Consider the following 15258-nt stretch of genomic DNA (forward strand, 5'->3'; position numbering starts at 1 on the left):
TTGTTGAACGTATATGTCTTAAATGAAACAACAGACAGCTAATTTCTGCAACAAAACATTTCAGAGTCCAAATATTTTCCCCATTTAAGAAAATTTTTATCTTAAGCACAATTTTACAACACACCAAAGCCTTACCTCCATAAACAATTCCAAACTGTCCTGATCCCAAAACTTCATCTGGGAAGATCTGGTATACAGTGCTAATATCCTGTTTATACAAACAACAGATATTAAGCCCTAAGAATATGGAAAGAAAATTTGCATTTCATTTGCTTTTTCTAGTGGGAAGTAGCATCCTTTTAGTACAGAACATTTAAAATATATTATCTGCCAAAAATTTCCGGTGTGTTTTCTTACAAGCCATAGTAACTGTAACTGCTGTAAAAGCTGATGAATCTTCAACAGGTTCACTGAGAGGGGTAAAATATTCCATTTGTGCCAGAGAGGCAGTCTCATGTCTCACTATTTCTCAGTGCTGTAACACAGGCTAAAGCACAAGCTGTTAGCAGATTCATTTGGGAGACTCAAACAAACATCAAATCTTGCAGCTCAGCTTTATTTTCCTGATATTTAACCAGAAGCATGTACAACAGAGTAAAAGAGGGTCTAGCTCATAATAAAGGCTGTCTTACTTTTTAGGAAACAAATGGACACATCCCTAGCAGGCAATCTTTTTGCAATCTTTTTCTGACAACTACCAGAGCTGTCCCAAAGCTTTAGCTGGCTGCAGGGAGAATCTACTTTTTCCATCTGCCATGAGATAGAAAGCAAGCAGTGTGACTGCTTAACTTGACTACATGACCTATGACCAACTGTCCTAGAGTAAAAGATACTCAGAATTCTCTATGTATGTGTTTCAATATATGCAACTCTTCCTTTGCATACATAGAGTTTCATCTTTGTACAACCAAGAATATCTGATTTCTCAGTTATGACAGGAAATGGTATATTTATCAAGTTTTGTGATCAGTTTTACAAAGTTCAGTTGGCAAATTCCATGAACCAGTATTTCTACACCTCACTTTTCCATTTAGTAATTAACATCCTACACAGACCCACAGTTAAAGCCTGTGAAATTACCCACACGTAATTCTTGCATCTCGAGAAAAGCTGCCGCGAAGATGGTTTTTGTCAAAAGTTAAAAAGCTAATTGTTTGTTAATTTCTTCAAAGTAAATGAGAAATGGCTGATGGGAACTCCCCTAACACTCCTCTTGAAAAGCAGATCAATGACTTTGCCAGCTTAATAATAGCATGTCTAGCACCAGCATCAAGAGAACACTCACCACATTTTCTTGGACTTGGCAGTTTGACACAGAAATACTGATGGATATATCCCCTGGGGAAGAAAGCAAAGTATACTTTAGATTGCTGTGCTTTTAGTTCAAACAAGTAGTAATAGGAAATGACATTCATATTACATCAGTATCTACTGACAGCTCTAGAAATTGGACCAATTAGGTCAGCTCATTTGTCTACTATTTTTTTAATAGTGAAGTCTCATAATAAGCTTCTTATTGCTTTTTCCCATTTTATTTTGAGGCTTTGAATTGCACCCAAGTAACAACTGCAACTAAACTGGCTTTATTTAGTGATTTAATTTAGGGATTTAATAATAATTTTGATTTATTTAGTCACCTACAAGATATTTGATGATATTCAGATGAAAGCAAATACACATTCAAATTAGACTTCATAGTGTAACAAGTAATACACATTTGAACTGGCTTAACAGACATTATTAAAACTTAAAAATTAAAACAGACATAATGGAAACAAAAACTTGTACCTGCATTGTAGTACAAGATACACCAGATCCAGCTTCTATCAAGGTGGAGCTTAGGATGTTATAAGCATGTCATAAGCATTTGAACTGCAAACTTACTGAGGCAAAATTCAGCATATGCCTACTGCTAATTGCATTACACAAAGACAATACTTTGGGAAGGAAAGCATGCATCTGTGGAGCATGGTCACTTCTGTCTCCTACTTCTATGTAGAGTCCCATTCATGCTGAATTTCCATTTGTTTAAGTAAAAATTTCAAAACTGTGTCCCCTATTATAAGGCCTATACTACACACTGAAGACACTTGCTACTACTCATCAGCACTAGTCCTAGTTGCTGTAAGTAACAGGAGTAACATGGCCTATTCCCTTTCCTTAGGAGGAGTGCTTTTGGCATAGAATGTTTCAGTTATGGAGAGGTTTTTAATCATTGCCAATTTGTCTTCAAATATATGTACTGCTGTGTTTACATGAAAAAAAGCATGGACCAAGACAAGTCTTAGGGTTTGAGCAAAAGAAAGAAGGTTGCTATCATTCTCATTGTCCACAAGAAATTGCTCTGAAGGTCTCAAACAACCTTAATTTTTGCACATATAACCCAAAGATAGCTACTAACTTGTAAAGAAATTTTTCAAACTTCCCAAGAGGGAGATAAGACAGCTGTCATGCACAGTACAGTATTTTAGGTGATTTGTTTAGCTACAGTGGACTCACACCAGGGGCACTAGGCAACTAGTCTGACAGAAATGACATCCAGAATTTGACACTATTTTATACAAGATCCCATTTGACAAAGCAAAGGACATTGCTGATCTAATCTGATATGTGAGCTTTTGTGCCTGGAGAAGCAATGCCACAGCCTGTTGTATTACTTGGTTCCTGAAGGGCTTGTGGTCTCATTAGCATTTGTGCTGCATTAACAGCATCCAGATGTCAAGTGCCAAAGTGGGTGCATATTGCAACAAAAGGTCTAATCCAAATTATGTAGACATATCCAAATTCTCTTTACACTCACTAGGCTGAAGAGAAGTACAGAGCAACCACAGCAGCACACAGCTAGTAGTGAGGAATTGTTTGCTCTGTGGTACTTTATTATCAGTACCCAAGACAGATTTAAACAGGTCTCATATTTGGTTTACATAAACTGTCACCATTGCCAGAGAATTACACAAAGGTATGTAAATTGGAAGCTAAGATATATTCAGTTCTTTTGGTCCTGGATAACACACATGCCTTGTTGAGCCTAGAATAGCTGTTTTTCACACTTGAGCTCTTTTCATTTCAGCATGGGACAATGTTTGAGGCAGCTGTACAGCCAAATATGATGAAAGGGAGCATAGCATCTGTGCTGCAGTGACCTAAAGACTGAAGAGCTGCTTCTGCAGACAGCTAGAAACATAAATTACAGTCAGGATGAGAAAAAAAATCTATCAGTTCTGAAGTGGAGCTCAGAAAATTTCATCCCTCTGCACAAGGAGGCAATTCCTCACACCAGCAACATAAACTTGAATTCAAAGCCTTACTAATTCCACAACTATTTGCTTACTAAAATATCTATATCTTGTATACCAATACAGATGTCCTACTGAAAACACATGGATGAGAAACCGTGGTGTTTAAAATATGGAAGACAAGTGACAACCCATGACAGAATAGCCTTTACCAGCTGTGCAATACATCCTTTCAATGTGTGCAGAGGACTGAGCAATGCCATTTGAGAGGTGATTCTCCTCATCAGAAACAGAGGAAATGAGCAGACTTACTGTGCAGGCTGGCTCCTGACCCCGTGGATGCCCCTTTGGGGATGACAGGCATCAGGGCGTGCTGTATGGCCATCTCCCACATTCGCGCCACGTCAATGCCGACACCACTGCTGATAACGCTGTTGTTCAGTGGAACACTTGAGAGGTTGTCTATGTTTTCTCCAACATAATAGACTATATTTGCTGTGCTTATTTCAAAACAATGAGGATTGGCTCCTTGAGGCAACAAAGTGAAAGTTTTTGCAGGTTCCAGAGACAAAATTTCAGACAATGGGATTTCCTAAAATGAAAAAAATATTTTATTTTCTGTGGTGCAAAGATTATCAATATAAAGAACTTCAGCATGAGCTTTATTTGATTAGTTTATGATATCAGTTGTTGCCTTTTACCACATGCTTCTTGTACAAAGAAAAAGCCTCTTGTAACCTGAAACTTTGTGACACAGACAACTGTTGATGGTAAAATACTAAAAGTTTCTTTCCAAGACTAAATAGAACTTTAATTATTTAACTGAACTTATCAAAGAGAGTAGAGAGGTACCTTCAGAGAAAAAGCAGGGCCATCCATATATTAAGAAAACTCCTTTAGAAAATAAAACCTTGTTGACTTCTCATATAAAAACTTTTCATTTCCACAACACACATCTTATAGGTCCTCGTGAGCTGATACTTTTCTGATCAGAGACTTGTTTTTGAAAAGCAGAACACACATACACAGCTTAAATAATAAAAAAAACCCGAAGAACCAAAACCTAGAGAGAAGTTACACTATTATTGCATTTTTAGTAAGCATCAATTTAGCAATTTAGTCCTTATATTCTGCTGGTATGAAAAGAGGTTGAAAAATATTTCTTACTTTGTAATATTTGCTTCCAGTATCATTTTGAAAAAGTGTAATGCATTTGCTGTCCAGCCTCCAGTAGTGTCGCTTTCTCTGCAGTGAAAAACAAGTAAATTAATGAAATGTTCATTTTGCAAAAGCACCACTGCCAAAACGTTTCCTTAGTTTGAAGAGATGTACTGTGAACGATAAAGACCCAATTACTATTACAAGATTTTAATGAAAACTTTCTAATTGAATTTAGAATTTATAGACCTCTTTTTATGCTCTGCTATTTCAGGAATAGCTCTGTTAAAATTGTACAAGTTTTAAAAATTTAAAATGTCATTCTGTTGTCTGCATTACATTCAGCACAATTTGCTGATATGCATGATCCTAATGCAATTGAAATTTCTTTTTGTATCCCTTCTAACACCCCAGTTCAATTTTGAAGGTCACATACTGAAGCCTTTATTCATTTTTTAGCAGGATAGAATGAAAATAGCCTTTTTCTACACTAAACCTACTTTACAAAAGTCTCAATTCAACTGGCAGTAAGGTATCATAGAAAGTGCAGCTGGAAAGTAAAGCTACTTTACAGAACCCCTTAACATTAGGTTTCACTTCCTTAAGAATGATTTTACATTTGGCTGCCTATGATAATGCAACAGATCTATTCAGATGGTTTTTGCATGTTTTAACTGTCTCCTGTTCTTACAAGCAGTGCCAGTCCCAGCTATGATAAGTATTGGGACTTTAGGAATCATAAAAATTGCAAAAAACGCCTTACATGAATGACTGTAAATTGTCTGAGTGTTGTTAGAATTTGATTCTACACTACAACATAACATTTACTGGAAGACAGGTCTTCTGTAACGATTCTTACCAGTGTGTCCTTGCTTGTATAGTGAACCATCCAACCCTCCTTCATTACTGTGCTACTTCTCCTTTTTGTGTGCTTCACAGACTGTACCACTCTCATTAATGGAATATTGTTGCTGGTTGAAGGGCTTAAGAATAAATCATTAAAGGCTTTTAAAAAGAAGATAACTTTCGACAGAAAGGAAAAAAAACCTTTAAAATCAGAATACATGTATACACACACATAGAAAATACCCACATTTATTTTTATCATTGTTAGCCGACCTGGTTTGTACACTGTTTTGTTTTGTCATTCAAATTATCTTGAGAATACAAAGAAAAAAGGCTGTAATGCTACACCAAGGGAACGTCAGAGACCTTCTGAAGGCTTACATACACTATTCCAAAATATTTCTAAAGATGAGCTAAGAAAATGGGCAAATGACTAGGGCCTTAGCTAGGCTCTGGGAGCACTGCTCAAGCTTGTGCTATGCATGATTCAGAGCAGTACTTGATCTTGAATCTCTCATAACCTACACAGACACTGTCCATCAGATCACTGTCCTGTGATCTTGCCTGGGCTCAAACACACAATGGAGTGATGCTACTTTACAGAGTAGAAAACATGTCAGCTGCCCAGCTGCACACACCCTGGCCAGGCACAGCAGAGAATCTACTGGAACCTCTCAGAGAAAGAGATTTAAGCTACTCTACGGTCAAAGACTTAAGGTGAAACCCTATTGCTTTGTAGGATACGCACACTGCAACTTTCTACCATTCAGCCAACACACAGTAAGCTGGGAAGCCATGGGAATGTGACAGGATGCCTGATAGCACAGCAGATAAAATCTGGTAGTAACCAGAGACAACCCAGCCCATCATCCTTGCTGTTAGAGTTAGCAACTCCTAAAGCAGATTCTGTGTAATGGAATATGGACTCAATCTGTTCAGTCCTAGACATGAATACTTGGCTGTTTCTGGCAGAAATTTAAACAGTGATGCTGCATTGTGAAAACAGAGCACAGCACTGCTTCTGTATTATGCCCTGCTAGCAAAGCTATTGGTGCAACAACTCCAACAAAAAGGGGCTGATAGTGGTTAGGAAAAGAATAATATGGTAATTTCCCAAAGTTGTTGTGACTGTAGATGTCTGCAGATGGCCCTGCTTCGCTGTAATGCATCCTGGAAATAAGCTTTATGAATTGGTAGTTTCCCATCAAAATGCAGAAAGCACTGTCTGAAAGTTTAATTAAGTATATAACATATAGTTAATATCTCTTTTCTGCCTAAAAATCATTTAACCATCTGCAGTTTCTATTCCGCTATTCTTGTCTGTGCTGACAAGAGGTTTATTTTTTATTTGCCTTATATAGATCACTTAAAAAATATCCATGGATACAGAAACTACCCTTAGAAATAAGTGCAGAGAGGTATTACTGGAGGAATCTCTCTTACATAAGTAAAACCTGTACCTTAGTTATAAATGTTTTATTAGCACAATTGGGTATTTTTATTTTGAAAACTTGCAATGCTGTCTGCTTCATAAAACTTGGAAATTTACAATGTTCTGTGACAATGATTTAGTGATCTAAGCACAGGCTCATAATCCAATGATACAAGGTGTCTATACATCATACATATATCATACCTATCTATGCAGATAAATATGGAAGTAGTTTACTGCTGCATGAAGTAAAACCACGCATTGTTGAAATGGATTGCCTTCTATTAGTGCAACAGGTGTATGACAGCAACACAGAAATAAGGGAACATAAATAAGAAATAAGAACATATTACTGAGAGAGACTCCCAACAAGCAAAATAAAAGAGGAAATTGCAAGTCAAACAGACATGTGAAAGAAAAATGTTTTATAAGTTATAGACCCCTTGCATCAAGGAAATTACAGTTGAAATTTCCTTAATTCATTTTAGGTTCCCTAAATTTCCTCATTGATGTTCCTCATTTAAGTTCCTCATTAGTTATAAGGAATAATCCCTATTTTTTCCATACTATTTGGACAGTTCCAATAAATCAATGTTTCTTCTTAATTCACTTCTGAGGTACACTGCACAACTCAGTTCCTGTTTTCTTTCCTGAATAGTCATTTCAAAACACTAATCTATTTTTTAACTTGCTTCAAATTACTACTTTAAGTTTGTCAAACTTTCCTTTTTAATAAAGGCATCTAAAAATACAAAAATCTAGATCCAATTATACCATAGCCACTTACACGTTTTGTTTATTTATCTAAATGTCAAGGCACTGCACTGTTAAACCAGGGAAGGAATGCCTTGGAAATTAAGTAAACAATAAATAAATATTTTACTAGTAATTATGCACAAATAGTTTCACATCATTTTCCTATGAGAACAGACCTGTAAGAACTACTTTTGCATAAGTTTTCAAATGCTACTTCAACTTGACAATAAAGCTTCTCTTAAATTACAAATGCATATAACCAGTGAAGCAGTCTCACTACATTTCACCAGCATTCCCCATTCTAAATGAGTGAGAACAGTGACTGTGTACATTCCCCCTTGAGCCCTAGACATGATTTGTAGAAATAAATACAAAGGAAGATGGAAGGTACACTCATTCCCCGGCTCACCTGATCATCCTGTTAGATTCATCGTGATCCAGATCAGCATCCTGCATTTCTCCATTGTCACTATGGCATCCTGTCATTGACATCTCTGAATCATGAGCCATAGATTCTTCCATGTCATCTATAAAGCCACTGTTTCTTTCACTGTCATTGTCATCACTCCCTTCTTCCATGACCACATCAGACTCAGCCCCAGGACTAAGAAGGTCTGGAATACAATTTCAAGTTATTATCTAAAAACATGTGATACTCCAACTACGACATCCTGGCACATGTTAAGCTTCCAAAAAACTCAAGTTCTCTTTGGAAGTCTATTGCCTGCATCTATACAATATAAGTAGACAATTACTTATCATGTGAACTGTATATTCCTTTGCACAGGAACAGTGTCTTCTGTGAAGTCTGCACAAAACAGCACAATCATCAATATCACTGAAACAGTGCTCCCTGCCATTAGAAAAGAAATACTAAACAAGTAGCAAAACTAAAGTCTTAGGGTTTAACTGATTTGACTATGGCATAGCATTAATAGCACCATCCATCTTACATTTAAATTATATTAAACTTTCCTGTTTCCAAATTAAATATGCCTAAGCAAGATCAGAGTAAGAAACAATTTTTTGTTGCGTTGTTGCTTGTGAATGGGTTTATTTGGAATATAATATCATTAGTCCAGTCAGAGGGTAAAGACATCATTGGTTTCTCTGGGATGTTGCAATGTTTCAGAAATTTGAAGTAAGGTTAAAATCACATGGAACACATGAAATAGTTTCTCCTAGCAACTTTTGCCTAATTGTGTGGAGGAAGGTTCTTGACAGCCAGTGTAACACAAGAAGAAGCACATTGAATTGTCTGACAGCAAAATGTTTGGAATAGATGGCACTTCACTGAAATTAGAAGGACACATCAGAAAAGTTTGTTTTCATGTACAGTAGTCTTAAGATATTTGGATATAAACTACTGATGTGTGATTAAGAGACACATACTTCATCTCTAGCAGAACCAGTCATTCAGTCATGAATGATACTCCACAGTGCAAAGCTCTCTCTCTCTTTGTTATTCCTACAACACTTTTAAAATATCTATTTTTAATAAACTTGCAATCAGTTAAAAATAACTCCTTACATTTTGTATATAATGCATTTACTAATGAGACCACACTTGAAATTTCATTACTCAACTCTTCTTTCACTTACTATTTCAGGGAAGATGCATCACACAGCAGATGGACAAAATGACAGATACTGTATTTTGTTTATTAAGTTTGAAAATAATGTGAACCAAATTACTGAGGAAATACAAATGGGATACAAGATAAAATTGCCCTTGCTAATCCCAGGGACCCTCTATCAATCATCCAGGACACACAATTCAGAGTTCTATAAGGATTCTATGTATACCATACTAAGAATATTATTTGGTGTATAAAAGCCAAGTTCTATAAATTTTAAGATTGCAATCTTCAAGGAATATACTTGGAATAAGCCCAGAATATGTGTTCTCACCCCAAGTGACTCCCCACAAGCTGTCCTGAGACAAACTATCACTTCCCATGAGCTCAGCATCAGATTCACATGTCAGGAGGAAAGTTCAAACAAAAGTAGGGTGTTGCTTGTGTAGCAAAGGTGGGGAGAGGGCAGAGGGGGTGCGTTGTAGGGATGAAATACACCTGTCTCAGATGGAAAGGGGGAATTTGGAGGAGTAATTCAGAAAAAAATGTAAAATTTGTTCATTTAGTTCCATTGTGCAGAAACAAAATTTATGTTCCTTCCTGTCTTTTCACAGCACTTTAGATCAATCACTCCTCTCTAAAACTGCATCTATATGGAAAAACGTTTATCATTTATGAGATTTAGTTACTTTCTCTGACTACAAATCTCAGGGCAAACTTTACACTCCTATCAATGGAATTAACATTTCATAGTGTATATTTTAGTTTTTGAAAACCAAACCACAAATTTCCATTAGCAACATTACTTGCACTCCTGAAGAAATAGTTGTGTTGTGGGATGGTTGATGGTTAAGTGAGGTATAAATGGTGCAAGACTAAAATAGTTAAGTGAGGTATAAATGGTGCAAGACTAAAAAAAAAGAAAAAAACAGTGACTCCAAGAGTCCAATGAGAAGTGCATCAGAAAGGACATTCAATAGGAAGACATCATCTACTTTCCAGAAAATCATGCATTTTGTCACATTTCAAGTGGAATACTTAGTACCTGTAGGAATTTTCCTATTAAACATAAAACTTCATAGTGATACAGTAACACTACTATGAGAAATACTGTGAAAAATATTAGTTAATGTTCCTAACTTTGGACTTTCTTGATATGTCTTCAATAAAGTAGACCACTGATTTAAAGGAAAAAGAAGGCAGCATAAGGTAATACTTAACCTCAGAAGCAGTTTAGGCTGACAACACAGTAATATACATCAGAAAGTGAGCACTTCACCACATTTCTCATTCCCTTATCACACAGGAAAGTGACATTTTCAAGGCAATCAACAACTCATCCACAGCCGCTCCTTTTTCTCCAGTACTGTCTGTCAAGCCTACCCATACACCCTTATACTTAACTCAAACACCAGCAGCACATGCATGGGAAAATCAGCCGATAGTCAAGACCTGATTTGTGGCAGCTGGTATGATTAGTTTTATGCCACCAGTGAATGGCGGATTTTTTTCTGAAGGGCATTCCTAGTCCTTCTAGGTATGTTTTTCCTTCTCAGGAAGATCATCCATAACCACCTTTTTCTCCACTCCCAATAAAAGAGTATGTTGTGCTTCTAGCTGACAGGTGAGCGCCAACTTCTCACATGCTTGGCTTTCCTCTGGCATTCTGCATTTACCAGGTGTTATCACAGGGCCATTTTGCTGCTGACATCACCTCTGCGGCAGAGCTTAGCCTGTCTGCCAGTGCTACCCATTTGGAAGAAACCCTCCTAAAGGATGGTGTATGAGCTACTCGCAGCATTCCTCCCACACTTCATCTTCGACATACAACAGAAATATTGCAGAGGAAAGACCACTCCCAAGCAATGGAAAAATGTGTGTTTGTACACGTCACAGTTTTACATTTCTTTTATTTAACTGATGGTTTAAACAATGACAGGAACAATTGTAAATGCAACTTACCTCCATTAATGGCAACTTCCCCCAGGCAGTTATTTGGCACTTTTGGAGCGCAGCGTTTGTGACAGTTGAATCTACAGTCTGGTAAGTGAAAAAGGAAAACAGCCAAATTATTTCTTTTTCAGTGACAATTATATTTTCCCTGCTACCCAGCCTATAGCTATTAGGCCCTATCATTTCATTAATACAAGTCGTATGTTCAGAGAGTGTGCACTAGCCTGGCTCCATGCTGCCTGTCAGTGGAAGGGACAGGATGAAGATGCTAGAAGCACATTTCTGAGGGGAAAAAATGCCTTTCCAAGGGTAGCTGGGTGCAACAGCACTACAGCAGCCAAAGTGGTGCTCAGCTCATCTAGGCAAGTGATGAGGAGACACAAGTGCCTGGCTCCAAAGCCAGAGCTGCCTTTCCAGTGAAAGAAGCAGAATGGGCTGCAGTGTGTCAGTTGCAGTTTAAGGAACTGACTACATAGGAAATACTGATGACTGAAAATTGAAACAGGAGAACCCTAGCCAAAAACTTTAAGAAATTTTTTGGTTTTTACATCACAAAACAAAATATTTGGTTTTTTACATCACAAGGCAACTTCTGGACAGCTTCCAACTATGGGTTCCTTCAGTCCTCTCCCTATTTTTCAATTTTTTTTTTTTTTACTTCTTCCATATGTGTAAGTAGCACTTCACTATATGTCATGGGAATTGTTTTCTTTTGGCTTATGAACACATTTTACCTAAACTAAGAGTTGTAAGTTATTAACACACCAGGAAAACCAGAGACAAAAAGAAAAAAATATTCTAAGGCTGTCCATACCTTGCAATTATTTACGATTGATCCAAACACCAACTAGAGGTACAGGAGTGCCAAACTACAGATAAATATTATTTTTTTTTTAACTAGGTTAATATTTGCTTAGATCACCAGGATTCAAAATTAACTGAAATAGGTGATGCTTTGATAGATATTTTATTTTAGTTAAATTGCATCAGAATCACACCTTAAGCTAAATTAATGCAACTTTGAATTTTGCAGAGTTTAAAGAAGTAACACAAAGTATACTGATTAATTTTATGATAGTTATTATTTATTGTAATAGAAGGAAGGTGATTTTAAGCCTCCATTAGCCACCATTCCAACCCCATAGCATGCACAATGCTTTGTATTTACTGGCTAAGGCTGGCTAAGGTGAGCCAGCAATCTAGGCTACAATCCAAGGGGCCTGACTCACTTCAGCACCTACTAAGGTACACAATGCCATGACACTTGAGAGCACATTAGTCACACAAAAAATGTGGGTTTAAATTCTCATATAACCCCATCGTATTTTACTTCCATTACAACTTCCCCAAAGCACTGAGCTGCTGAGGCTCAGGCATATGCTTCTTCAATTTCCACACAGGACTTTGTAGATCAACAACAATGAAGATAAGAATATAGTCCATTATGTTAACTATTCTGCTCTAAGCACAGGTTCCCCTATGTCAAATACAAGATCATTTACACCTGAATGAAAAATGTGAGCTACTGCACATACACCAAAGGGTAAGAATGAACAGCCACGCAGCCAGCTCCTACAGAACACCAATTACTGTAATTTTGACTGCAGCTTAATCCAGTGTAATTGTACATGTGCCTACATGCAGACAGTTTAGTGAGGAAATCATGAATAAGGCTACATAGTAACCACTCAAACACTAATTTATTAATTTTATTATGCTTAGCTTTTATGTTCCTAAAGGATATTTACTTACCTTTGCACTGCAAACCCTGTCTAAAAAGCCCTTTGAGAAGCTTCTTGCAGTACTGGCAAACTGTTGGACGTGTGTAGGAGTGGATGACAAAAGTATGAGGCACTTTAACTTTAGACAGTAAAATCTTGTCTAGTTGAATAGGGCGTCCAATGTAGGACTGTGAGTTCGACCTCTTCTCTCGCCCCGTGTATGATTCTGATGGTGTCTTTTGCTGTAAAATACATAAAAAGGAGTTTTGTATTCATTTTTTAAAGAATATCATATTCATAGATTCCCTCTCTTCCATAATACTGTCATATGTCATAAAAAGTCATGTAAGTGCCTTTAAACACTAATAGAACATGCATCATGCCCCTCTCAGACTGCTTATGAAAAATTTGAATGGTACTGAACAACCCTTTTGCCAACACTACTATCATATACTTTGTGTTGTGACTGAAGCAGGTTTTTATAAAAAAAAATCAAAATTAAAATGCTCATCAAAATTTCTCAGAAAAGAATTTTACATTCTGATAAAAACCATTTTTACCTCCTATTTTCTGTTTTACATCAAAAGTAACTTTTAAAGGCTGCATTTTTGTATAAACATTAAAAAATTATTATGTTATTCTGTGTGCATGTAGGATGTAGGTTAATGATAGAAAAATATTTCTTTATCATTTTTGCTATTGCTAACCTTACTACATTTAGATTATGCACAATAGATCACAACAGGTATTTAAAGGTGTGTGTGTATATATATATATACACACACACATCCTTTTAAATACCTATTATGTATATGTATATATATATATGTGTATCTGTGTGTATATATCTATATATATATATTTGTGAGACACACAGTTTAAGGCATGAAATCCAAAGAATTTCTGGAATAAATGAGTTACCATATTTTCTCTATTAAATTTAGATGTACTTATGATAATTGACCTAGAAAACAACTCGCCTAGAAAACTGCTTTCTTCTAATACTTGCTGTTGAGAAACAACCAAACTACACCTACAATTAACACTGAAATAAGAGAGAAAAGAAGAGAAAAAAAGAGAAAAAAAAAGAGAAAAAAAAGAGAAAAAAAAAAGAGAATAAAAAAAGAGAAAATGCAGCTTGATTATTTAAAACACCTTCTCATTATCATCCACAAATAATCAGATAACTGAACACCAGAAAACAAATCACTCAGAGTGAGCCTGCACTGTTCAAAAACTGTAGTAGCTGAAGCTTCACGTAGACATTAACTTGAAACACTGCTCAGATTCAAATACATAATGCTATAGAAATTCCTCCATCTGATTACTATTTCCCAGTCATGAAAATATAGAAAAATACATTTTTGTATGCTTCTATCTTTTGGAGTAAAGAGGACTTGAGAAGCCATTTTAATGGTAGAACCACCTAAGGAATTAGTTTCCAGCTTTGCCTTCACAGTGTATTTACCATGGGGGGAAAAAAAATTTCTTCCTTACAAAGTTCATAAAGATTTCTTGCTGCAAAAATGAATTCTTTGATTATACTGTAGAATTAGGTGTCTTTTCCAAGAGGCATAAAGATCCACTGTACTAACACAGTCCTTTCAAATAAAGGAAAAATATGCAAAATACGTTGTATGAGCCAGGTACATATGGCCACCACAAAGAAACTAGGTTGAAAGAAGAAAGCATCTGTCTTTTCTTTATCACAATAAAATTGGAAAAACTCTGAGTACATACTCTGATATTATGGGTTTATTACTTCCTGAGGTTTAAATCTTCATGCTCTGCAAAGCACTTGTGCATATTAAAAAAGTCCAAACAATTAATTAGTCTCAATTTGAGATAAAATTTCTCCCATATTTATTACCTACTCATAAAATTCACCTAATATTTCTAAGGCAGATTGCACTAAGTTTTATGAAGTCAACATGGACAGGCTGCAAAATGGAAGGCAGAAGACCATCAGGACAGAAGAATGAGCCACATATTCTGCACAAACTGCATTGCTCAGCTAGTAGGAAATTACAGCCCTCAGTGTCTGTGGATGGGGCAAAGCTCACAAGGAGCAGTGAGAAACAGAAATGCAGTTCTCAGAGTTTTATGCCTGTGTAGAATAGAAACAATTTTGGTCCAGACTGATGCTAGCTTATAGTCCTAGTTCAGTGCCTTACAAGTTACAGCCTCAACCCTACCCTATGACCAAGAAGTTAGCCCTGAGTTTGCTCTTCAGTGTCCACAAGAAAAGTTTTACTTGTGACATACTACAATTTAATGTACATATTTTCTTTTTGAATAAAAAAAATCCTAAAGGGTTCTTACTTCTAATCACTACTTGCAATAGACATTTGGTGGACATGTAGTGATGCTAGTCTCTTAAAATGAAGTTTAACTGAAAAGGAGTGAGACTAGGTAAGGAAAAGAGTTCTAATGATTGCTTTCATTATGTCACTGCAACAAACTAATATTTCAGTTTACCTTTCTTATCACTAGAGCTATTTCTTGACAAACTTACCCTTGCCTGCAGTAAAAGTGATCCAAATATCTCCTAATGCTATCATCTGTCTTAGAATCCCGAG

At 36.3% G+C, this 15258-nt stretch overlaps 1 protein-coding gene across 2 annotated transcripts in view; it reads right to left on the reverse strand.

The window, feature by feature from the left end:
• The window catches only part of PRKD1 (protein kinase D1), a 115399-nt gene that overhangs the window by 16844 nt on the left and 83297 nt on the right, over window positions 1-15258 (reverse strand). For both annotated transcript variants that reach the window (XM_036384736.1, XM_036384735.1), the window contains 8 exons: window positions 12711-12921; window positions 10968-11045; window positions 7838-8042; window positions 5254-5377; window positions 4404-4481; window positions 3549-3828; window positions 1286-1338; window positions 136-208 (listed from right to left, as the gene is read on the reverse strand). In XM_036384736.1, the coding sequence (XP_036240629.1) occupies window positions 136-208; window positions 1286-1338; window positions 3549-3828; window positions 4404-4481; window positions 5254-5377; window positions 7838-8042; window positions 10968-11045; window positions 12711-12921 (1102 nt within the window). The remainder of the gene's footprint in view (window positions 1-135; window positions 209-1285; window positions 1339-3548; window positions 3829-4403; window positions 4482-5253; window positions 5378-7837; window positions 8043-10967; window positions 11046-12710; window positions 12922-15258) is intronic.

Source organism: Molothrus ater, chromosome 6 (genome assembly GCF_012460135.2).
Source record: "Molothrus ater isolate BHLD 08-10-18 breed brown headed cowbird chromosome 6, BPBGC_Mater_1.1, whole genome shotgun sequence".
Classification (NCBI taxonomy): Eukaryota; Metazoa; Chordata; class Aves; order Passeriformes; family Icteridae; genus Molothrus; species Molothrus ater.